The 25,231-nt window shown below is 37.7% G+C and overlaps 1 protein-coding gene across 4 annotated transcripts in view; it reads left to right on the top strand.

The window, feature by feature from the left end:
- LOC142428872 (thyrotropin-releasing hormone-degrading ectoenzyme-like) overlaps window positions 1–25,231 on the top strand; it is a 277,081-nt gene that overhangs the window by 125,162 nt on the left and 126,688 nt on the right. For all 4 annotated transcript variants that reach the window (XM_075533765.1, XM_075533768.1, XM_075533767.1 and 1 more), the window contains exons 3-5: window positions 13,880–13,945; window positions 14,560–14,747; window positions 20,106–20,194. In XM_075533765.1, coding sequence (XP_075389880.1) covers window positions 13,880–13,945; window positions 14,560–14,747; window positions 20,106–20,194 — 343 coding nt within the window. The remainder of the gene's footprint in view (window positions 1–13,879; window positions 13,946–14,559; window positions 14,748–20,105; window positions 20,195–25,231) is intronic.

The raw sequence follows: 25,231 nt of genomic DNA, 5'->3' as shown, positions 1-25,231 counted from the left end.
TAGTTTCTTAATCTAATAAATGGGGATCTTACTCTATGTCATATTAATTTTTGTCCAGATTATTGACAGACAGGTATGAAGCTATTTGTATCAAAATGACTTTTTGGTGAATGTACATTAAATACCTATATAGATTTGTGAATACTTCAGTTAAATCAGATTAGTGTGTTTTCTTGTGTATTAATAGAAATAAATATTTTTACAGTGAAAATCCACTGATAGGACACATAGTTGATGTTCTATTAATATTAAAGTCACTTGTTGATTTGGGAGAGTTTTTTTCTCATGGCAATGGAGAAAACTAGACAGTGGTATTAACTGCTATTGGTATGAAGAATTATTTTGCTGAAAGGATAAATACATTCTCTACAACTTGAAAATTTATTTAATATCACGGTATAACCAAATCATATTTTACACTTTGGGAGTAAAATTTTCAGTTTAAGTCAGTGTTTGGCATGCACACCTTCAGGTCACGGTGAGATGGAAATTGACGCAGTTGGCAGTGAGACAGTTGCGAGCTGTGTGGTGGGGAAGCTTCTATTGACAGATAATGCAGTGACTCCAAACTTTGGAAGAGATAGAACTTTGGGGAGGATAGTGGCAAAAATCCCTTAGGGTTTAGCATGCATTGGTAAGCTGCTTAACTAAGCTGTATACCAAGTTTATAGAGAAGATTTTAAGGGAATTCATATAAGACTGGATTTAAATGACATATATTTTGTTAAATTTCACATTTGTGCTGCAGCGTGCATTATGTGCAATTCGCTTTGAGATTTTTTTTCCTCAAGGAAGTTATAACTACTAAGACACTTTGCTGCCAAGTCACACAACTCTCCTATTTTCTTGTCTAGAATATTTTATTACCTTGCTTGAAGGAAGCGATTTTCAATTAGAAAATTATTCTAATGCACTGCACTATCTTTTCCCATGAATTATATGTCCTGTACAAATGAGATTAAATAAAAACCCCCAAAACAAAACCTGTCAGATTAAATTGAGACTGTGATTATAGATAGCCCCATGTATTCTTGACTAGACCTGTGTTCTATATGGACGCCGTTGTTAATTATAAAAACCAAGCCAAACTCACTGGTGTAGAATTATTTCTGACTCATAGAGACTTATAGGACAGGCTAGAACTCTCCTTCTGGGTTTCTGAGACTAAACCTTTACTAGCGTCGAAAGTCTCATGTTCCTCCCTCAGAGCACTTAGTGGTTTCAAACTGCTGACCTTGCACCTAGAAGCCCAATGCATAATCACTATACCACCAGTTTGTTGTTTAGCAAGTCATTATTATAAAGTATTTTAAGAAAGTCCTATTCACATATTTTCATTCTTTTACATTATGGTTAATGTTATATACTCTGTTTCACTTGGTTTAAAATCAGAGGAATAATTCTATTATTTTATTTTTAAGTGATTTCTGGCTTTTGAAATGATCATCCTTTTTGAAAGCAGACTGCTGTAACACTTTTTACCTTTTAAATTTCTCACAAGGATATTAACACATATCTATACAAATGATACATCACCCGCGGCTGAAACTCACTGAAAACTTGCTCTATATAAAGTGCCTTAGTTTCCTAGCATTGCCATTAGGACCTAGCCGACATCTTATTAACATAACAAAAGACAATCCTCTTTTGGAGCTGAGTCACATTCACAAATTCCATGAGACTGGACTGCAACATGGATTGTGGGGTGATACAATTTGCTCTCGAATATGAAGTAGTTACTAAGCATTTTGCATCCACTATCTCATCTAATCCTGACATTGATATTATCCACATTTAACGTAGGAGAACTATGCCTTTACAAGATTAAGCCACGTAAGGTCATGCTCAAAGAAAACTCATAAGGGTTGAAACCAAATTGGGATGCTCCAGAACCTTCAGTCCATCCTTATACAGACAGAAGTCAAATTTTTAAGCGAACGATTGGTAGTCAGTTGTCTCAAACGCTACCTACTTTTACATTTAGGTTCTAATAGTAATTACAGTTGCTACACAGCAATCTCACATACAATTTTAATGATTACAAGGCTTATTGAAGAAGTTAAAAAAGTTATAACACAAGTGATGTACTTTTCTCATCGTGACGTGTTGGAAATTTTTTTCAGGACTGCTAATAATGTGCAAAGGTCATGCCACTCCCCTGTAAGCCTCAACTCAAGGTCTGTGGGTCAGCAAGCCCAGCTCCCTGAATTGAGTGTCCCAGACACCTCACTCTAGTAAGCCTCAGCACAAAGGCACTTGGCTCTACTTTTGTGGTGATGAAAGGCCTGCTTCTCCAATTAAGTGGCCAGAGGCACTCCACTCCCCAAGGCAGTCTGTCATACAAAAGCATTCAGCTTTACTTTCTCTGAGGGCTGCCCATCCATCACTCTGTTTCACATTGTGGCTCCTGGTTCTCCTTGTGCTCTTCTGAAGTAACAACTATCTTCTGGAACCACGAGGTTCAGTGCACAGGGGTGTTGGGGTCTACAGGATTCACTCTGTTCCGGACTCTTGTGGACAACCGCATCCCTCCTCAGAAGCTTTTTTATCCTACCTGGATGGTATTCCAATAAATCCTACTCACGATTACTCACAGATGAATTCTATCAGTCCCTTCTTCCACCTTCTGCCCCAGACCCAGGCAGGAAAAAAGCAGTTAGGTCAGAGTTATGGACTTGGGCCCTAAAAGCCACATTCAACAGTTCAGTGCTCCTGCAGACCGTTTGAACATGTGACAAGAATGATCGAGTTCACACTAATAACAGTTTTTAAAATTGTTTTACAAAACATTGAAGAACATTATTAATAAGAAATCTTGAACCTTAAATGCAGCGTCACTGAAAAAACACAAATTGTAAAACTACATGCGTCATTACCTATTCTACCTTTTAATAAACCATGGGACTTAAAAGGTCTCCTCAATTTTAGTTAAAAGAGTAGGAATAGGTCAGTGAAAATGAACTGGATATTTACAAAGAGCACTGGAATGATGGAAGATGAGGATGCTAGCCTATTCAGAGGTGAAAAATGAGCTTATCGTTGATATTATTGGCCAGAGATGGGGAACATCTTTTTCTATAATCCAAAGATTCCTTCACCTTCCGATGTATCATTCATGGGTAAAGTCACTGGTATTGGGTTTGAATAAAGGTTAAACTGATTACATTTATCTTTTTGACTGAGTTATTTTATACCTACTGCTTTTTAAAATTTCTCTGTTTACTGATCATTTCATTTCAATTATTGCAAACTTTTACTTCTTATGAAATAGTCCCACTGACTTCCTCTCAGTAGAACATGCAGTTTCCACCATTACTTCCTATGCTAGAAGGCAGTTGATTCATGTTGGAGAGCTGACCTGACTTGATAAGGGTGGAGGTGTCGGGTAACTCTGTTTGTCCTTGGAGAGGAGAGGCTGTGTTATAAGATGATGGTCTCTTCCTCAGCCATCATCCTGTGCTTTGCCTAACCCTATGATTTAGTCACTTACCACATCATCATTAGGTGGTATAGGCATAAGATGACCTATTCAGATTAATTAAAATCAGTAAAAAAAACCAAAACTGGTGCCTTTGTTGTTTGAGACCTGGTCTCCTCTGCCCTTCACGATCACCCATGTTGGTGTGCTGCATCCATGTGGGCTTTGTTGCTTCTGGGCTAGATGGCCGCTTGTTTGCTTTCAAGCCTTTAAGTCCCCAGACTCTGTATTTCTCAGTAGCCGGGCACCATCAGCCTTCTTCACCACATTTGCTTATGCACACTTTCATCTTCAGCGATTATGTGAGGAAGGTGATCACACAATGATTGTTTTTGTTCCTTGGTGTCTGCTACATGGTCCATTCAACACCTTTTATTTGCTTAGGCTGTGTGCTTGGTGGTGAGAATCACATCACCGTGAAAGAGGGGGAGTGCGTGATAGGGACCCAATGCCCGTCTGTAGACAGCTGGACATCCCTTCCAGAGGGGTAGGGGGAGGAGATGAGTCACTCAGGGTTCAGTATAGCAACAATAAAACTCAAAACCTTCCTCTAGTTCCTGAACGCTTCCTCCCCTCCCAATTATCATGACCCCAATTCTACCTTGTGGACCTTTTTATACCAGAGGATGTACAGCGGTGCAATAGGGATCTGGAAACACAGGGAATCTAGGACAGACGAACCCCTCAACACCCGCGGTAGGCGTGGCGACACTAGGATGGAAGGGACTGTAGAAAGGGAGAACCGATCTCGGAGATCTATGTGTAACCTCCTCTCTGGGAGATGGGCAATGGGGATGTGGGTGAGGGGAGATGCCGGGGAGTGTAAGATAAGATATAATAATTATTTATAAACTATCAAGGGACCAAGGGGAAGGGGGGAGTGGGGAGGGGGGGAGGGGGAAATAAAGGGAAGCCAAGCTGATTCCAGGAACCCATGTGGGAGATGAATTATGAGAATGACGAGTGCAACGAATGTATAAGGGTGCTTTGCCCAATTGATGTATGTACAGATTGTGATAAGAGCTTTATGAGCCCCAATAAAAAGATTTATTAATTTAAAAAAACAAAAACAAAAAACTGGTGCCTATGCTGGTGGAAGAATGCCTGGGTGCCACAAACAGGTACGCACTTGACTACTAATCAAAAGGCGAAAGAATTGAGTCCACCCAGTGAGAGGCCTGATGATCTGCTTCCAAAATATCAGACATCAGAAGTCTATGGATGGGGGCAACACATGTACAAATGTGCTTGAAACAATGGATGGATGGATTGTGATAAATGATTTATTTTAAAAATGTCCTATGGAAGATACTTGGATAGATACGCAGGCTGAACCGTTGTAGGGGGGAGAAGGAAGTGTACCAACAAATTGTTAGGTTTGGCAGCATATTTCTGAATGTGCTTTCACCTTTGCAGAAAATATACCATATAAGCTCCAGTAGAAAGCCCCCCAGTTTTTTTTGTGGTAAAATTAAGTGCCTCGGCTTATACTCAGGTCTATACTCTATCCATTAATGTTGAATATGCAGGGGGCAAACTTAGGAAACCTTCTTAGACATAAGCAGGCAAACACCTGAGGGAGCGAGTCACTGGGTGTAGGGATTCAGGGTACCAAGGTCTCTGGGAACACCTATCTCAATTTGAAGAACATCATTCCCGAAGACACTGTTCTCTTTAAAAACAAAAATCATTTTATTAGGAGCTCATACAATTCTTATCACCATCCATCCATCCATCCATCCATCCATCCATCCATCCATCCATCCATCCATCCATCCATTGTGTCAAGCACATTTGTACATTTGTTGCCATCATCATTCTCAAAACATTTTTCTTTCTACTTGAGCCCTTGGTATCAGCTTCTCATTTTTCTCCTCCACCCCCTCCCTCCCTCCCTCATGAACCCTTGATAATTTAAAAATTATTATTATTTTCATATCTTACACTGACCAATGTCTCCCTTTACCCACTTTTCTGTTGTCCATCCCCCTGGGAGGGGGATTCTATGTAGATCATTGTAATCAGTTCCCTCTTTCTCCCCCCACTTTCACCCTACCCTCCTGGTATGGCTACTCTCATTATTGGTCATAAGGGGTGTTTCCAGCTCCTATGTGTACCCATGTACATGCTCTAGTCTATACAGATTTGTAAGGTAGAATTGGGGTCATGATAGTTGTGGGGAGGAAGCATTGAAGAACTAGAGGAAAGTTGTATGTTTCATCGGTGTTATACCACACCCTGACTGGCTCGAAAGACACTTCTACATTCGGTTTTTCTGAATAGTGACTAGAGTCCTAAAAACTCATGAGTAGACACCTAAGGTTCAACTATTACTATTGATCTCTTCTTATCTGGAGGAAATAAATTAGTGTAATCAAAAGTCTTAAGGAAACCATGAACCTTGCAAATATTAGTTTCCAAACTTGAGGCCAGAAGAATGAGATGATGCCCAACCACCATTGCCCAGTTTTCTAAAGGATCACATTAGGGTCCTAGGTAGAGTGGAAGAAAGTATAGAATGAAACTTGAATGAAACAAATCAGGTGAGACCCTCAAGACCAGAGTTTCTCAACCACTGCTACTTCATCACTGTAATTTTGCTACTGGCATGAATTGGGTGACCCTGTTAAAAGGTCCTTTGATCCCCCAAAGGGGTTGTGGCCCACAGGTTGAGAACACCTGGTTTAGATGTTGTGAAAACAGAAAGGAGGAGGAATCTTTTCTTTAAGAGATGATGTTTAAGCTGAATCTTGAATAATTTAAGTGATGTAAAAATTGGAAGGACAGTTAGACAAGATGACATAGCAACCTGAATTATCTATTACCCAACATTCATTCATTCAACAAACCTTCGCTTCATTTGCTATGTATCAAGCATCATTCTAAGTGTGTCCCTACATTATTTCATTTTCAAAGAAATTCTATCAAGCAAGTCCGAATATTTTTCCCGTAAGAAATAGGCTGAGAGATTACAATATGCCTACTATCTTTGACCTTTAGTTCCAAGTTGAATTCACTCTAAATATTCATACTAGACTTCAAGGAAAAATGAATTCTATGTAGGGCTTAGAGTAGAATCCCGGGGAACTACATGGAATACTGGAGTAGGGTGAGTCAGACCCCGGAACAAGAGAAACTGAACCCGAAGACTAACCAAAATTTGAAAGTTTGCTTTGCTAACCAACCTGAGGCTGTTTCATCTCAAGTTAACCCTAACTATTTAACAATAGAGCTATACTTCATTGTGTTTTCAATGTTAGTTTAGTTTAGAAATATATCACGAAGCTTTTCTTCGGAAGTGTCTCTGGGTGTATTTGAACCATGAACCATTTGGCTGAAGGCCTAACATGTTACCTGTTAAGACTTTAATCTGAAGATGAGTCAGATAGGCAGAATGAAATAGGAGGGGAACCTAAATACATATCCTGCAAGAGCATGGAGAGCTTGGGGGATGGAGTGGAAAGGTGGGGTTCTCGGGAGATGACTTTAGTAGGTATTTCTCATGTGGACTACTCTGAGAAGAAAGCATAATTTGAAGATATCAAGTTGACTCAGACACTCAAGTATATTTTCTTTAGAGCTAGGCAATGTACACAAAAGTATGTCTGTGTACTTCTATAATGTCAGTACTCAACTTTGGTTTCCTTGTTAGGAGCTGGACTGCCTAAATTAAAAGGCGTATCCATAGCAATGAAGGGTTGAGGAAAGGGTCTGGTGACCATGCCTGACTCCCCAAAGGGGAAAAAGAAGCTGACTTCACATCCACACAAAGTTGATTTCTGGTGGGTGGAAGTCAGACATGCTTCCACCTTCCAAATGTGTTGACCCTGCTCTGACACCTGTCTCACCTCCCAGTCTCCCTTCCCAAGATACTCTACTCTCTGCCGTGATAGTGTGCACCCTGTCTGTGCTTGACAGAATTCAATAAAATACCCATGGTTGTGGGATTTATTGGGGAAACAAAAAGGTTACATGTCAGGGTCAGAAATATTAAGGTTTGTCTGCAATATTTTTTTTTCTAAGCCATGCCCCATAGTTGTAAGTCTCTCTCTGGCCCTCAACTTTTCTGTCTTGTGGCCTGTTGGTCTCTGCTCTGGTCTCAGGACAGCATTGCAAAGCTCCTGGAGTACTGATATATCCCACAGGGTACCCCACTCTGCAAGCCAGCCACTTGCCCAAAGATATGTAGCTTTATTCATTCTTGGGCCGGCAGGAGGCCTACTGCTCTGTCTCATGCAGTGCCACTAAGGCTTCTCCATGCAGAAGCCTCAGATACATTTTGCTCCTCTGCCAATGGGGCTCAAAAGATTCTTTCTTCCTGCTTCTGATGTGACTCACCTTATACTCAGGCAGATGACAAAACTGACTGATTCCCTCCTCAGAGCCCTTCATACTTTCCTGTAATGTTTCCACCTGGTCATTTGGTGCTTGTTACAATGACTACGGATAGAAGATTAAAAGCAATTAATTTCCCTTCACTCCAAGGTACCACTGGTACCTACTAACAAAGCACATAGACCAGAGTCCAGTGTATAGTCAGTTTTCAGATAAAAAAATATATATAATTAGCTATGATAAGTTATGAATACTTCAGGAGATTTCAACAAAAGAAAACAAACAAACCGCATAACCATAATGAAATGATTTATTATTAAATCCTCACTGTGTTTAAAGCATATACCAAGACCTTTCAGGAGTCATTTTATTCCGTCCTTTACATGTTAGTTTTAAAAATAATTATTTACAAAAAATGTAAAACTGAGACCAAGAGAGCAATATATATGTGTGTGGTAGAGCACCCGCTGAGAACAGCACAAGGGTACTAGTCCGTGTTAGTGGCCTTTTGGATAAGATGATGTTTAATATTTCCTTTGTTGAATTTTAGAAATTGTATTCTGCTTGCTTGTTTATATTCATTTAAAGTGATCTCTCCAGAGATTACCACTAGAGTTTCTGTGTTAGAAATGTCTCCAATGGTTCCCAACTGTGATTTGAGTTAATTCTTCAGTAGCGAGTTTGGTCTCTAATATTGGGCTAATCTGTAATTACACTTTTCCCCAAAGTCATCCCTTATTCAGGCAGCTTTGGTTGAAGGCTTCTGTTATTTCTCGCTTTCTCTATCCAAAGTCTTCTCTCACATCTGTTCTCCAAGTGCTTGCGCCTTAGAAGGGAAAATTAAAAACAAGACAAACAAATTCAAAAAGAAAACACTCTACTAATTTGGATGAGGTTTTCTGTAGATTTATTTAAAGCCTGGCCTCTAGGGTCCTTTGTGATGTGTCTGAAAGGTGAGTGTTGGGCCTGGGACAGGAAACAGACCACACTGAGGGTCACAGCTGGAAGCACGCTGGCAGTTTTGCTTCAGTTCCTGAGGACAGTGAAATAGATGGCAGTGTCTCTTTAATCCATAGCACTAGTACCTTTGCAGGAATCTTTGCTTTGTGGACCTTAGGAACGGAAACAGCTCTTTCTCTGTCTCATTAACTCCCCTCAATATTCAAACATTTCTTTGCTCACTGGCCCATAAGACTTTTACTTTCCTGCGTAAGAAAAAAAAAAAAAAGGAAGCAGCAGCAGCTTAAGTAAGTAACTTGGCTGTTTTACTGGAAATCATTCAGGGATGCGGGACTCTGAAGACTTGTGTATAAAATAACGTGTTATATTATTTCAAATACTGCATTTACAGAGTTTACAGGGCTGAGGATTAAAGGAATGTGCCGTGACAAATCGGATTTTGAGCAGGATTGCCTCCTCCAAAAGAGATCAGTTGCATTCAAGTAAAGCTTTTGATTTAGGAGAATTAGAACTACCCCGGGCATTGTATAGTGCTCCATGTAATGTCAACAGATTACTGTTTCCCGGGGAGCTCCCAGTGGAAGTCCAGCAAAGTCCAGCCACACTTCAGTCTGTAATACTGCAGCATTTGAGCAAGGCCAAGATCTTCAGGCTTCCCCTGGTGCACAGGCACATAACTTTGACAGGAAATAGGGGGTTTGCTAGTAGGTATGAATTGTCTTACAGAGTTGCTATGAGTCAGAATGAACTCAGTGGCACTGGGTTTGGTTTTCTTGCTTTTATCAGTGTAATAAATCTTTTACTTCATTGCAAATTAGTAATAGAAAAGCATATTGACTAAGGAACCTCAGAAAACACACGCAGATTGAGCATTTATTGCGTACTATATTGGGAACACAGTTTGGTTAAACAGTGATAAGCCAAAACAACCAGGTCCTTACCTTACACAATAGAGCCCTGGTGGTATATTAGATCACTTATTGAACTGCTAAGTGCAAGGTCAATAGTTCAAAAGTACCAGCTGCTCTATATGATTTCTGCTCCTGTAAAGATTTATAACTTTAGACACCCAAAGGGGGCAATTCTACTTTGTGGTATACATCATAATCATTTGGATACCAGTACCATTTTGTTTTTGACCTTATGGCGAGAGGCGCTAGTCCTGCAGTGGGGAAGTGTTCTGTGCTAACCAAAAGCAAAGTAGTTTTAACCAAACATGGCAGATCTCTGTAAAACAAAAGAAGCAAAATTCTAGGAAATGCTACCGGAAGTGTGACTCCCTCCTACAGGACGACCATGCAGTGGAAACAGCTGGATGCCAATGGTTTGAGTGGGATTTACTTAGGGAGTTTTTAGATTATGTGGGCAGTTAAATTAATGAGCAGGCAATTGAAACACTGAGTAATATGTCTTCTGATAGGGTACAAGGTACTTGGCTCAGAATTAGAAAGGAGGCAGAAGTGGGCAAAGATTCTCAGGGAAAATGCATTAAAATTGAGACTTGACTATTAAAGTGAATTTGCACAGTAAAGGAGAAAGGTAACGTTTGAGTGGAGAACTAGGAAATAGAGAAAATATTGTATTAGGCATCTTCAAATAAAGTAGCTAATCTGAGACTGGGCAACAAGTGCTAAGAGGCTTGAGGAAGTACAGCGGGGCTAGTCCATGAGGGAGCTCAAGGTGTAGTGTTTTCTGAGCACACCGTATTGGCTGGCTAGCACAGTGGTGTGTGGTAGAGTTGAAAGAGAGAAGAAGCAGTGGCAGGCGCTGTGTCCAGGTGAGAAGCTGTAATGTGTAGCGTGGCACCTTAGAGGAAGATTCAGGATATCAGAGCAGTAATGTGACGGGAAGGACAGGAAGGCGTGAAAGATGACTCTTTGGTTCACATTCATCATTGGGGAAAAGCCCTCAAGAAGAGACAGTTTGGGGGAGGAGAGTGAATTTAGCTTTCTTTGAATATGACCCTTAATTATCTTTGGGGAATCTAGTGGATATTGGGCTGTAGACATATGTATGGGGTTTGGATATGGACCAGGGTCTGTGATTTCAAATTTCCTGATATCTTAAATGATTATATTACCTATCCCAATGTTATGTGAATTAAGTGAAGGAATATAAAGCAATTCAGTGTTAAGAGAGGCAAATGACATTATAGTTTTTTATGTGAAACATTCCTTAATTATTAGTGATGCTACCCTTTGGTTGGTTACGTAATTCAGTTTCCTATTCAGTAGCCTGAGCTTATTAAGAAGATTATTGTAGCTAATATCACCTCAATCACTATTGGTGGTGTAGTAGTTACGTGTGGGACTGTGATCCACATGGCTGGCAGTTCAAACCCACCAGCAGGTACATGGGAGGAAGACAGGGCTATCTACTCCCGCAAACAGTTACAGTTCAGAAACCCTCGGAGGATCACTATGAGTCAGCATTGACTTGATGGCAGAGAGGTTTGGGTTATATAATATTGAACCTTCCTTTTAACTACATTTTAAAGTAGTTCACTTCACTTTTAACTACTATGCATGTTGGCTTTCCCATAGGTAGCTATATCAGAATATGCTTTCGGTTAATCCCTTTTTAACTTGTAATCAGTTTATATTGCTAGATAGGTCTCATAAGTATATTCAACTAATCATCTTCATTATTTTCAACTTCTTTCATTTCTGAAATATCTAGTATAGACAGCCCATCACTGTTCTTACAGTGGATGTCAAAGCATTATACTTTATACATTTATATTGTAATGTCATATCTAATGTTGGATTTTCATATATGTGTCTATATTTATTAATAAATTTCTTATCCAATCATTGTCATATTCATTTACTGGTAGGTTAGAATAGAACTTAAAGTCGTTCGATGTAAACATGCACCAACCATTGGAATTGCTTTGGCTCTGTAATTTTTGGTCCAAGACTTTCACAGCTTCAGTCACAGGGACCTACTCAAATTGCATCTTGTTATTTACATTTTTTTCTCAACGACCTTTTTCCCATCACTGTTCCTCCATTCCCACGAAACCTTCCTGGTCTATACTAAGTGCATTATACAATTCATGGAAATAAAAGAATAAATAGATGATATGGTTTTTAATAGGCATGATCCTCACATTTTCTTTGTAATTCTCCAAAGACTAAGAATATATTTCCATATGTATATCGTTGTTGTATAAGAGAAAGGCTGGGATAACTAAAGAATATGTGTTTGGGGAGGAAAGACAGTTGAAATCTGAAGAATTCCAATGCCATGAATATTGAAGCTGATGGGATTCCAACAAAAACATACCATTTCTATCCTGAATATCCAGCCTGGCATATGAAGACCCCCTTCTTAATCCTGACTGATTGCCATTTCAGCTTGTTAGAAACAAATTGGAGCCTTATACAGAATTGGGAGAGTAAAAAAGACATTGAGCTAATGATCAAAATCAAGCTAAGATCCAACCGATCTCATGGTGGACTGACTGTAGATATTCTGATCCACCCCAAGGGGAAACCTGTATTCCTGCATCGGTCCTTTCCAGATCCGTCGGTGTCCCTTTGCTGCCTCTCTTTTATTATCCCAATACCTCTGCATAAACAGAACTCAACAATAATAGTTCTCATTTAAATAGATGTTTCACATACATTTATAAGTTTCAATGTCCATTGTTTTTCAGTGTATTCAAGAGATTCCCCCAAGATACACACACAAACAAATTAAAAGCAAAATTTCTAATAATTTTAACACCTAATCAGAAAATGATTTAAATCCTAGTCCCAGGGTTCAAATAGAGAGTGCTTCATATAGCTCTCCTACCCAAAGCTAAACTCCAGGTTCAGATTAGTTCTTTGGAGATCTAAATTCGCAGTAAAGTTGTCCAGAGCATCTTGATGAGAAATCTGTCATTGCTAAGTCAGTGTGGATGTTGCTTCTCCAGGCGTCTGATTAAGTGGGAGGTGCCATCTGAACATGTGAGTTGCCCACAAAAGCTCAATCTGTCACAGGTGCTACAATTTGTATTTCAGAAAATCTGCTTCTACAACTTTAATTATCTCCAAAGCATCCCACTTTACATAAAGTTCTCAATGGAGTCAGCATTTTTCCCCCAGTTTCAGAACTGGCATGTAAATTAAGCATTTGCCTGTTACCTCCAAGTTCTAGGGCTGAAAGGATCTCAAATGAGACACTTTGCTTAACATCATCTATGTTCTTCTCCTTCTCCCACTTCGACATCGGAAAACTAAGTGCCCAGTCGTCATAACTGAGGACGCATTCACCGCGATGCATCCATGCCTCCCAGAGAGGAGGAAGGCTTAAATTAGAAAGAGAGTGTGTAGGTTTAACTAATAGTTGGGAATTCCTAAATTAAAAAAATATTAGACCAGGATAAAATTTCTTTTTAATAATACTTTTTCATCAAGTCAATGAAAAGCAATATTTATCCCTGTGATCATAGGCACCTTCGCACTAGAAAGCCTGTGACAACAGTCCTCTTTGGGCAAAGTGATACCTCTTACCTGTTTGACTAACAGAAGGCCATTGGGACTCATTTACACTGGCTACGTAGACAAAAATCAGCCAGTCCCACTTGACCAAATCTTTCTTAGTTAGGCCTTCTGATAAGGGTCACACAAAACCACACATTGCTTTCATTTTATACTCTTCCATGGAATCTGAACTCGAAAGACATCCACCGCAGTAAAGATTTGTTATTGTCAGAGTTGTTCTTATCCCATGAAATATTTTTTTAGATTCCAGTCTAAAATCCTGATGGGCAAGGTTTCCCAAAATATTACACTGGGGAGGTAATTTAATTCAAAAAGCCAAGGTTGACATGATAAATGAAGGGATGTTTTTTGACCCCCCCAAATCTATAAATGATTCAACTCTCAAAAATAATTTTTAAAGATTAAAGTTATTTGATACTTAATTAGAAAATATGCTATGCTTAAGTTTTTTTGAATAGTTTAAAATTTAATTCTTATAAACCTTTATGAGTATTTCTCTTTGTATCAATATAAGCACAGCAAATAGAATTGTTTATTTGATTTGAGAAATGATTATATTAACTGGTAATTGCTTAGCAGTTAAATTGTAATTCAAATCTTATTTTCTTTGTAGGATTATTTAACCATTCATAAGTATGGCAACGCAGCCAGAAATGATCTCTGGAATGCCTTCTCAGAGGTAAAGTATAGGAAGAAAAAGAACCCAAACCATTGGTAACTTTTATTGACGCTGACAGTATGTTTTCATTTTGAGCTTTTATTTCCTTTGTCGCATATTATTTATATATGTATAGTAATGAGCTATATAAAATGTAATAAAAATACAATGGGATTTAAATGTACTTAATGTTATTGATGCCTTTCATACTTTAAAAAGATAATAATTATGGAATACAATTTTAATATATTTGGGAAGTGAGTCATGCTAAAGTGAGAAATACTGCAAGTTTTTAAGGAAATATGTTTTCTTGTGTGCATGACAAATATTTAAATATACCAACTAGACACACTGGGGATATTTAATGATGCTGCATGTATTTACTTTACCAGTAAAATGTATTTTATTCTCCATTATGTAAAAAAAATTAATGCTAATGAAACTTCCATATATATATGCATGAAGCCTAACTTAAGGTGAGAAAATTAATTTTAGTAACACATTATATTAGCTTCACTGATCTTGAAATGTTTCATATTTAGGTAAATATTAAAGGTAAAAGTGAAAATGATTTAATATAATTATATGTATAATTCATGCTTATAAAGCTCATTTATCCAATTTGGGTTCTAAAGGCTTTGAAGAGGAATGGAAAATATGTAAATATACAAGAAGTCATGGATCAGTGGACGCTCCAGAAGGGCTATCCTGTTATCACCGTCTTGGGAAATGCAACAGCCGAAAAGAGGGTAACCATTACCCAGCAACGCTTCATTTATGATATAAGTGCTAAGACCAAAACCTTTGAACATCGAAACAGCAGGTACCACTGACTCTCTTTTAATTTAACATGAATATAGGAACTTTTCTTTTTGCCATTCACCTTTTAATTTTAATATTTTAAGATAATTTTGACAACATAATTCTGAAATATAAGTTAAGACTCTTTTTATTTCTTTATTTCCATATGGTATTTTTGATTCCTTTTACTGCCGATACCTTACATATTTTAACCCCTGATTGATGAGCACACTTATGGTATTTCATTGAAGACTATTTTAAATTATTCTAATCATTTTAAATGTGAGATATGATATTTTACTTTTTGTTATAATATTTTTTAATCATCTTTAAGAAAGTTAAGGTGTGTTGTGAATTGAATGGGATCAATCTAGAAAACCAAATCAAAAGTATTTAGATAATAAATATTATCCTAGTTAACAAAACTCAAAAACTAAATAAATACCTTAAGGTGATCTTAAGTAGAAGTGGCAATATGAAAATATATTCTCTTTCCCTCAAATGTGGTGTTTAAAACTATAGAAAACACACCTGAATTTTGATTTGCTATAAATTTAACATTGGGGAACCCATTTAATTACTTAAAATTCAGAATATAAACATTCTATCCAATTTTTCTAGTTTATTTTTACTACTTTGTTTCAGTAAAGACTGAGTCAATGTAAGAAAGTACACTTCAAATCAGGCAGTTTTTAAATTTATATATAGAATGCCCTGGTAAGGGATTGGAGGGGTGAAGGGAGGGCAAGTATAGAGATCAAAAGTAATAAGTAAATAGAAGTGCTCATATTAGTTTACTCATGCTGTGTCCTATCACCTTGGGAAATTAGGATGCTGGACTTCATCATCCATTATTATGTAGGATTGGTGGGGAATATTTTAAGCTTACATGAATGGATAGCATCTCCAAGTTAGCTTGATGTGAATAAAAGTGTTAGGGAGATTCATGAACATTTTCTGGTGGCTGATATTGGAACTCCATTTAAGAAAACATGAAGTCTTCACTGTTGTATTGAGATAAATACTGGTACAGCAGCTATACTATACAATACGATACTATAGTATACGATACGATACTATAGGTGTAGGAAGGAGCTGGGCTCCACAGCAGTTAGAATGGAAAGATTGGCCCTGGGTTCTCACCCAGCCATGCTGCCGGGGACAGACTTGCAGGTCTGCTGCCATACAGATGAAAACCCAATTCTGCGCCATCAGGTTGATGGTGACTCCTAGCCCCCCTAAACACAGGGTTGAACTAGCCTGGGAGTTTCTGAGACTGTAGCTGGGGCTGGGAGTAGGACCCCCTTCTTTCTCCAGCGGAAGAGCTGGAGGCTTCAAACTGCTGACTTTGCAGTTTGCTCTACTCTCGTCAAGATGGGGGCACATGGAGGTTAAAGGCTCAAGTAGAGAGAGGCCTTCACCAGGTATGAGGAGTTGCCTTTTGCAATTAAACTGCTCGAACACGCAGAATAACACTCCTCCCTTCACCCTGTCGGGATCTGCCTGTCACTGCTTCGTCCCCTTCTCTGGGTCCCCACAGCTGTCAAAGGCTGCCCTGATCACCCACCGTCTGGCCCCAGGCGAAACACGCTTCGGCATGGACCACGAAGTACACAAAAACGACTTGACTGTGGCGAAGCCAGATTGGGGCCATGCCTTTGAGAATGAACAGTCTGACACAGGCCTCCCCGATGCAGAAAAACAGAAAGGACACCCAGATGACAGAACAAATATTGAACAAAAATACTCTGCCAGCCCATAACCTGCATCAGAGGTGTCAGCCAGGAGCCTGGCTCTTCACGGGGGAAAGTCTCTCAGCATGAGTAAGCAGTTTTAGCACAGAGCGCTTAGCTTCTGCTGGCATTATAAAACCACCTGGATGGTTCTGAATCTGAGAAATTGGTATATAAAAATGTTGAGGAAAATTAAAATCCCCTTGGTGGCGTAGTGTTAAAGTGCTCAGCCGCCAGCAAAGATGGCATGTCGAAGCTGCCAGCCACTCCCTGGCAGAAAGGGGGAGCAGTGTGCTCCCATTAAGACAGCAGACCCGGACAACCCTAAGGCAGTTGTACCCCGACCTGTTGGAGGACCATGCGTCAGAATCCATTTAATGGCAAACAGAGCAAAAAAAATATATACATGACATTCTATTATTTAAAATAATTTTCCTAGTAGGACAGAATCCATCTCTAGATGAGAATTTACTATTCCCCACTTAGATTATTGCTTAATTTATATTAATGTTCAGTTAAAGCTTGAAAATCAAGTCTGTGTGCTCCTTGTACAAGCCTTCCGAGGTCTCTAGAAGAGACATTGCTGACGTGCTAAAATAAATGTTTCCCACGGCTCTCGACTTTTCAGCTACTGACTTGGATCGTTCATTGGAGGGGCAACTGGGAACTCACAGACAATATTTGAGATTAAAGGGTTTTATTTAAGGAAGTTTACAGGTTACATACAATCAAGGTGAAAAATACATAGGACATGGTTGTCCTGTCAGGAGAAGTCACCAAGTTCGCTTCCAGGTGATAACAAAGACCCAGCAAGCATGGCACTCCTGTGTAAGGTTCAGCCCAAAGCACTTAGCTCCAGCTCTGTGCATCAGCAAACCCAGTTAAGTGGCCAAAGGCCCCCCACTCTACAGGCCAGCCGTAGGTCCCAAAGCACCCAGCTTTACTGATCATGACTTTCGCTTTGCCATGACTGTTCTGTGGGACAATTATCATTACCTCTTACCTGGAACATTTTAAATGTGTAATGTAATTATTTTTCCATATGTAATAAATGTACATCCTAGCTGTTAAGTAGAGGAAGAATGAATCTTTGCTATTTCTAACAATTGCATATATTTAGTAATGTGTTTAAGTGCATAAAATCCTTGGTAGGACTTTGGTACACAGGAAGTTGTGAATTTTCGTAGTTTGTTTTTCCTTCATTTCATTATAAATTTAATACATTTCACTGTTAACTAATACCACCTGAAGCATGGGGCACCTCCTGGGAGTCTTGGGCGACAGGGCATTCTGTGTGTCCGCACACTCACCCTTTCCTTATGGGCCCCGCCTGCAGCAGTCTCCGGAGGGTTTCCCTGTGTGCATCAATGCTTCGTGAATGTTAGTAGCAACTCCTGGGTGTGATTTTTCTCATTCCACTTTTTAAAACGTACCAATTCTTTTCCATGTTAGTACAATCAGAATTCTTAAGAACTACTGAAGAAAGGGATATATTTTTTGAAAATTTTCTATTGTTACTTAAAATATGATATCCATATGATCAGTTAAACAGAAACAACAAGAACATAATCTAACTACACACATTAATTTTTTCTAATCACTTTTTAAAATATTACATACTACTAGAGTCTTAGACTTATTTAGAGGGTCTTTAGATGTTTTTAGTCGTATATATTGTTTGCTTTTTAATTAATATCTGTTTGGCTTCACAATTTAGATCGTCAATTCAATGTGGAAGATATACACCTATAAAGTCTTGTTCATAAAGTTAGTCTATGTCTTACAGAGAAATTGATTTGGTCTTTCATTTTACTTATACTCCACCCAGTTCCTTTCGGTCTAATTACAGAGAGTAATTAATTGAATGTCTCCAATATCTATTGTTTGCAAGTACACACAAAAAATAAACTTGTGTTTTAAATTGAAAATTAGATCCAGCATTTAGATTAGATCCAGGTACTATTGCCTCTTAACTTATTTTTCCAATTAACCAAAATAGATTAATTATCTTTGGTGAGGGTTGCTGTTTAAAAAATAATAAAATAATCTGGCTGTGATGTTCCCACGGTGTGTCCATTGTCATATATTTATCACATGTTTTTCATTGCATGCGTCGAGGCCTCTCTTAAGGAACATAAATTGTTTTGTTCACTAACTTCTATCCAAAGAACCAGGTTAGGCAACAATAAATTGGTTCTTTCATGATGGATTATGTGGAGTCAATTACAGTGTAACAGGGTACCTTCACATGGTTGGCACTCAGAAATGTTTCTCTGATTAAGTTCAGCTTATCATTTAAAATTCAGAATGTCAAGGATGGCCTTTTGACTTTTGACTTTGGGGATAGCAGTTGTTATGACATAATGAATTTTCCTCTTTTCCATCTGACATATTACTCTTGATGAATTCCCATGTATTAATTGTGAGTGTGAGAAATGAACTCTGTGACACGTAAAACAATTATGTGTCGAGGGACCGATTCAGCACTGCTCTTCCCAAATCTCCAGAAAGACGCCCATTTTATGATCAGTCACTCGGCGTCTCCCCTGGTTCTCAGTTCTCCAGTCGCTCTCCAGTTATGAAGCTGACACAGTATAGCTTCTTATATCACAAACAAAATATATGACTTTAATACTCATTGCTCGCTTGTTGTGAAGTCTTGCCAATGACACAATGATAAAAGCAAACTAAAACAACAAGACAGGCCCACGTCAGCAAGTCCATTCTGACTCGTCATGACCCTGCATAGGGTTACTGACCCTGTAAACGTGTACAGTTGCTGATTGCCCCACTTTCCTCCCGTGGGACAGTTCTTAGCTTTGAACTTCCAGCTGTTTAGCAATAGCACAATGATTAGTTGAAGGAATCAGGTTATATTTCAAGAAAATAAAATATAATGCTTGAACGCAATGTAAAATCATCTATCATTAACTGGTTAGCCTTTCAGATTAAATAGATACTTTATGTAAACATATAGGCCTTGATTTTTATTACTATAAAAGGCAAACCTTATCAAATGTTTCTCTTTTATAACTCTGACCCACATTTGAACATTAAGTATCGGTGGTGCTTGGCCAATCCATTTGGAAATTTCATTTAAATCAGCAGGACATTAGGTGTGCCCTGTCGGGTGCATTGTGTTTATATGGATTTTAGGGGGATCTTGTCAGTCTTGTTTTATTCTCTTTGCCTGAATCACCTTATGTGTGCCATATTAACCTTATGGAAATATAATAAAATATCTCTCTGAACAGTTATAAAATAAATAAGGAGAAATTGGTGAAATGTGAATACATAAAATCACTAGTGTTTAATATTAAAACAATAGAAATGAATTATTTTAAGATTCAAATCAATATATACTGTAGTATTTAGCCACTTTTAACTCCTAATGCAAACATTTTGGGTTTTTTTGGCAAAGTATATTATTAGGAGATCTCTTCTACATTGACAGAAAACTTCTGAGTGCACAGTCTTCTTGGTGAGATAGAAACAATGAATTAGAATCTACTTTGATGTCTGAGTGCTTTTTTTATTGTTGTTTTTGGTAGCTTCCCTAAAAAGCATTAATAAAAATCCCTCTGAAGATGCATGTTTTTCAAATGAACACCAATTTGTATTTTTAAAGCTACTCTTCTATTTTGCAGCTACCTGTGGCAGATTCCATTAACCATTGTGGTAGGAAATAGAAGCCATGTGTCTTCAGAAGCAATTATTTGGGTGTCTAACAAATCAGGTAAGATATATATTCTCCCCTGTGGACAATTGGTTTCAGATAATTGTTCAGCAACTTAACCTCTGGTTTCTGGGGTTATAAAAATGTGCATAAAGACAAACTAGAAAGAGAAGATGGAAGAATGATAATCACCTCTACAAGATAAGAAAGCATAAGAGGATCTCTTCGGTATAATTTCTGACTCATCCACTTTCACCCTGCCTATATAATTCTTGTTTATTCGTTCCTTTCATGGTGAAGAGAAAACATTTAAATGCTTTTGTAGATCTCATCGTAGCTGTTTTAAACTGTATAATTTCATAATCACACATTTAATTAAAATGTAAGCAGAACTCCCATTAGAGCAGTGTCTCACAAACTGAAACTGAGGCAACAGTTTTAATCCCATTCCACTGTCTTTCTTTGCATTTTCAGACTATCTCTTTTAGAGACCAGAGAAGCAATATCCTTCATGGGATTAGATAATTATAATTATTGGATTTGAAGGGAGAGGATTAGAGTTGTCCTCAAAGTGCACCCTTTGGGGGTCAAACCTCAAGGTGCAGGGAGAAGAGCCAGTTCATTGTCTTTCTACCCACAGACCCAGTGCTATCAAATAGATTCCAACTCCCAGCAGTCCTCGGACACGGGAGCACTGCCCCTTAGGGTGTCCCAGGCTGTACCTGCACGCACAGGACACCGGTGTCCTCTTTCACCCCCAGAGGAGCTGTGAGACTGAACCAGGGACGCTTAGTTAGCAGCTGTTGCTCTTTGACCCCAGCACCACCAGGGCTCCTTATTGTCTGTGTAAATGGCGCCAAACAGGAGAGGGGCCTATTTGCAATCACTCACAGAAGAGTACTTGAGTCCCTTCTAAGTCTTCCATGGACAGCAGGGTCCACATGAGGGTTCCTTTTGCTCCGCTTCCCAGCGAGTTGGAGAAAAGGCGATGATCATCTTCTATTAACACTTCAGTGGCACTAAGAAGGTCACATTTTTCTACCTTTTTCCCCTTGCTGCTTTCACCAATGCTGTTAGTGTATTTTAATTCTTTATGCTATAAACATCATTTTGAGCATATATCTTTTGTTTTAAGTAAATAAGCAAATGTTTGTTTCATTTCATACATGGCACAGTTAAGTACTCAAAATAGATGCATGGCTACATATAGGCAAAATGTACTGAATCCAGAATGTAATCTGACTATCAGAAACATAAACACTTGTAATTCCCAGGGGTGAAGGTTACTCATAATTTCGTGTTAATGTAATTTTAATATGAAACTGCATATTATAAAGAGTTACAATTCCATTCACGTTTATTGTATATAAGACATTCACATGTAATGTGGTGGTACATTGAAATGCTGACTGTAACATTTATTGGTTTCTTCTCCTTTAAAATAACTCATTACAATTTGTTCTTTTAATTGCTTTGAGTTAGCGTTTATTTCGTGATTCTGAATTCACACTTACTATCTTATTTTCCTTTATAATTCTCTTTTATCCCCATGAAGCACCTTTACTTGAATACATAATATGTTATTACATGGTGAATGAAACTAGGGAGTTGTAATTGTCCAACGATTTGAATTATGCCATCCCTCCATACATTTCTTAGAAACATGAGACATAATAATCTTCAGAAATAAACTATGACATATCCCTTTGAAATGTAGAGTGGAAATGAGAAAGTTAAAGAAATGTAGAAGTACTTACTGATTATATATTTGAATCAGCCTAAACACTCAGCTTAGAAGGTGAGGGCTATAGGGAGTCTGTTCTTACTGGAAACCTGTTGGAGAAGGTATTTCCTCTTTATCCTTTACTTTCTCCTTTTTGGGAAGACCATAAGCCTTCCCTTGACCAATACAGGTTGTACTTGAGAGATTGCTTCATCTTGAGTTATTAATCAGGATAATGACAGTCCATTCTTTCAACATGTTTGCCTTAAATATCACCAATGTTAATATGAAGAACTGCTATGAACAACTGCACAGGTATACGCTTTAAAACTCTAGGGGATGCTATTTATGAAGGGGGTATTGTGAGTGGCACATCCCCACCCCACAGTCAGGCACTGCACACATATCAGAGTGTAAGGTGTCCTTTTGTTTCAATCCCAGCAGTGTTCTCTATTTGACACGAACATGGTAACACTTAATACTTAAGGTTGCTCAATACCGTCAAGTGTTTACTCAATAGCAAGTAAGTTTTCCACATGTCACTTGAAGGCCTTATAAATGCTTTATAAATGCACAAATTGGGGTGACCGATTCCCAGTGAAGCTAAAAATAAAAGTCATCTTTCTAGTTTGCCTTTTTCAGTGTCATTTTACCTATGCACCGTCTTCTCTTGAAGTCCTGAACTTCGATGAGGCCTAGTAAAAACCTGACACCACACTATAATTAGATAAAAAGAAAAGATTGGTTAACCTCAACTTCTTTTATATGTTATCTCCTATTTTATTCAAAACAAACAACTAATGTACATGAAAAGTATCTGCATTAAGCCAGGGAGAAAAACGCATTGGTCAATTGTTATAAACACATGTAAAAAAATGCCAAATTTTAATGACAACAACCAGATCAATGTTTTGTAATTTTTCATGGTCAGTAAAGATTTTATTTCACATATATTCACACAAGGCCATAGTTAATTATAAAGTTTAAATTTGATTATCATCATCATATTTTCTTGAGAGTTAAATTTTTGAAGCCCTTTGGATAAATATATAATTATTTCTAAAGATGACATAAAACGCTACCTAAAGTATTAAGTCAATTTTTAAGTTATTAGAAACAGCCAAAATTTTTTCTCTCTTTCATTTTCACTGAGAAAATACCAACAATCTAGGCATTATAAATGTAATAGCTTGCATATTTACTGGATATTTGCTTACCCAAGAGTGGAAGGCAATACATTCAGTTACATTTTAGGAAAGAACACAGTCAGAATAGAGTAGACACTGGCTCTGAAAGGTCAGTAAACATTAAACTAGTGCTGAAGTGCTCTCACCTTTGCCTTCAGCATTGGCTTACTTGAGACTCAGAAGCCCTTAGAAGCAATATGATTTTAATCCCCATCTTCTAAATGAGTTTATTACAATTTGATGGTAACTTGGATCAAGTCCGTAGGCAAATTAGGTAAAGAGCTAGGTCTAGGGCTGTGATTTTCTTCTGTTATTTTTAATACTTCTCTCATGAGCACACCCTTATTTACCGTGGATAAAATTGTAAAGTTTTGTTAGGCTGTCTGGGCGATCTCTTAGTTATGTAACACTTTGTCATTGGGTGTATGCCAGTGACTCTTAAAGAGCTACAGAACATTATCATTTAATTCTCTTACAAGTTTAGGGAGGAAGTCCACCTAAGTTATCACAGAGTTTATTGTGTATTTCCAGTTTTGTTATCCTGGTTGACATTTCTTCTCATCTGCAGCCAGCCAAGTTTGTAAAGAATATATCACCTTCTTCTTTTGGTCCTGGGGTGTGTGTGTTGGGTGTGTGTGTTGGGTGTGTGTGTTGGGTATGTGTGTTGGGTGTGTGTTGGGTGTGTGGTGGTGGTAAATGAATGATAAGAACTAAAATATTTTAAAGTATTAACTGCTCTGTGTTTTGATATGGCCTAAGACTTGTGTCATTTTGGGAACATTCCAAATAGAAATTTTAATTATTATTACCGACCCTCAAAATATAGCTTCCATAATTTTTTATGGTTCTCATCATGCACTGTACATCACGAGGCCATGGAAAAAGAACACTTTAAAATTCATTGCTTGCCATTAGTTAATTTGAAGAATATTTTAGGGATATAATTAACTAGAACTGAAAAGGTATTTAAGAATGTATTACTATATCTTGCCAGGGATTATTTCTCTACAGATTTCACTTATACCAGAGACATAAAAATATTCACGAACAGTAATAACCTTCAGGTTTTAGTTATCAGTTTAATAATGGCAAACTTAAAAGCAGGAGATGGCTGCCTTTTATTTCCTTTCCTTCTTTTTTACTGACCAGACTACATAAAAGGGGTAAGAATTGCTTTTATCATTTATACATACATATTATTTTAATTTGAGTATAGATTTAAATTTTTGAATAAAATTGATTTAAAAACAAGAGCCAATTATATCACATGAGATTTATATAAAAGATGAGCATGAAATAACTTTTAAATTATATTTAATAATTATAAATCATGACAATTTGAAACCTGTAAAACCCTAAATTATATGATCAGATATGAGGCTTGAATTTTAAATATTATCACCTATAAAGTGACTACTTAAGGAGTGGGGAGATCCAATTTATTCTGTGAATTCAGACATGATTTTAATATTTTATAAGGAATAGATCATTGTGAACTTACAGATGCATGAAAATAAAGTCAAAGTTGATCAACAGAAACAGTATCCTTAATGTTTCAATTTTATTTTTTATACTTGCCACATTTTCTTGTTAACTATATCTCTTGTCATCATTGCATCCATAAAATGGGGATGATATTCTAAAGCTTCTTTATAGCAATTGTGTGGATAAACATTGAAGTTTTGAAGAAAAGGAGATTATAAAGTCTCATAGGTAGAGAAAATCATTCATACTCTAAAATAGAACTTGATAGACTTTTCCTTCTGCATACCACTATTAAACTAGGGATCAATTGTCAGCCTAAGAGAATGTATACCATTTCTTTTCCATTGAATTGTAGCATTGAAAGGGACCTTATAGGCCATTGTTTGTCCATCAGGTTATAGGTAAAGTGGTTTTAAAAAAGGAATATGCTATCGAAGTTTAAACATTTATGTATATAGATGTATAGTCGGGCATGACTTTCTTGCCCCTATTCTAGTTTATTTTAACTGTCATATTTCTCCTTTCAAATTAAAAAGAGAGAAGGAATGTGAAAATGTGTATTTTATGATAGTAAAAGCACTATACCACGTTGTGTCAGGAGCATAGACCAGACTAGAAAGAAGCCTAGATGGTGGAAGACCTGAGATGGACTATTTTCAGCTGTGTTGGACAATTGAATTACAACTGTCTGAACCTCGTTTG

The sequence above is a fragment of the Tenrec ecaudatus genome, chromosome 16, assembly GCF_050624435.1.
Source record: "Tenrec ecaudatus isolate mTenEca1 chromosome 16, mTenEca1.hap1, whole genome shotgun sequence".
Lineage (NCBI taxonomy): Eukaryota > Metazoa > Chordata > Mammalia > Afrosoricida > Tenrecidae > Tenrec > Tenrec ecaudatus.
This window is presented reverse-complemented; position numbering and strand designations above follow the sequence as displayed.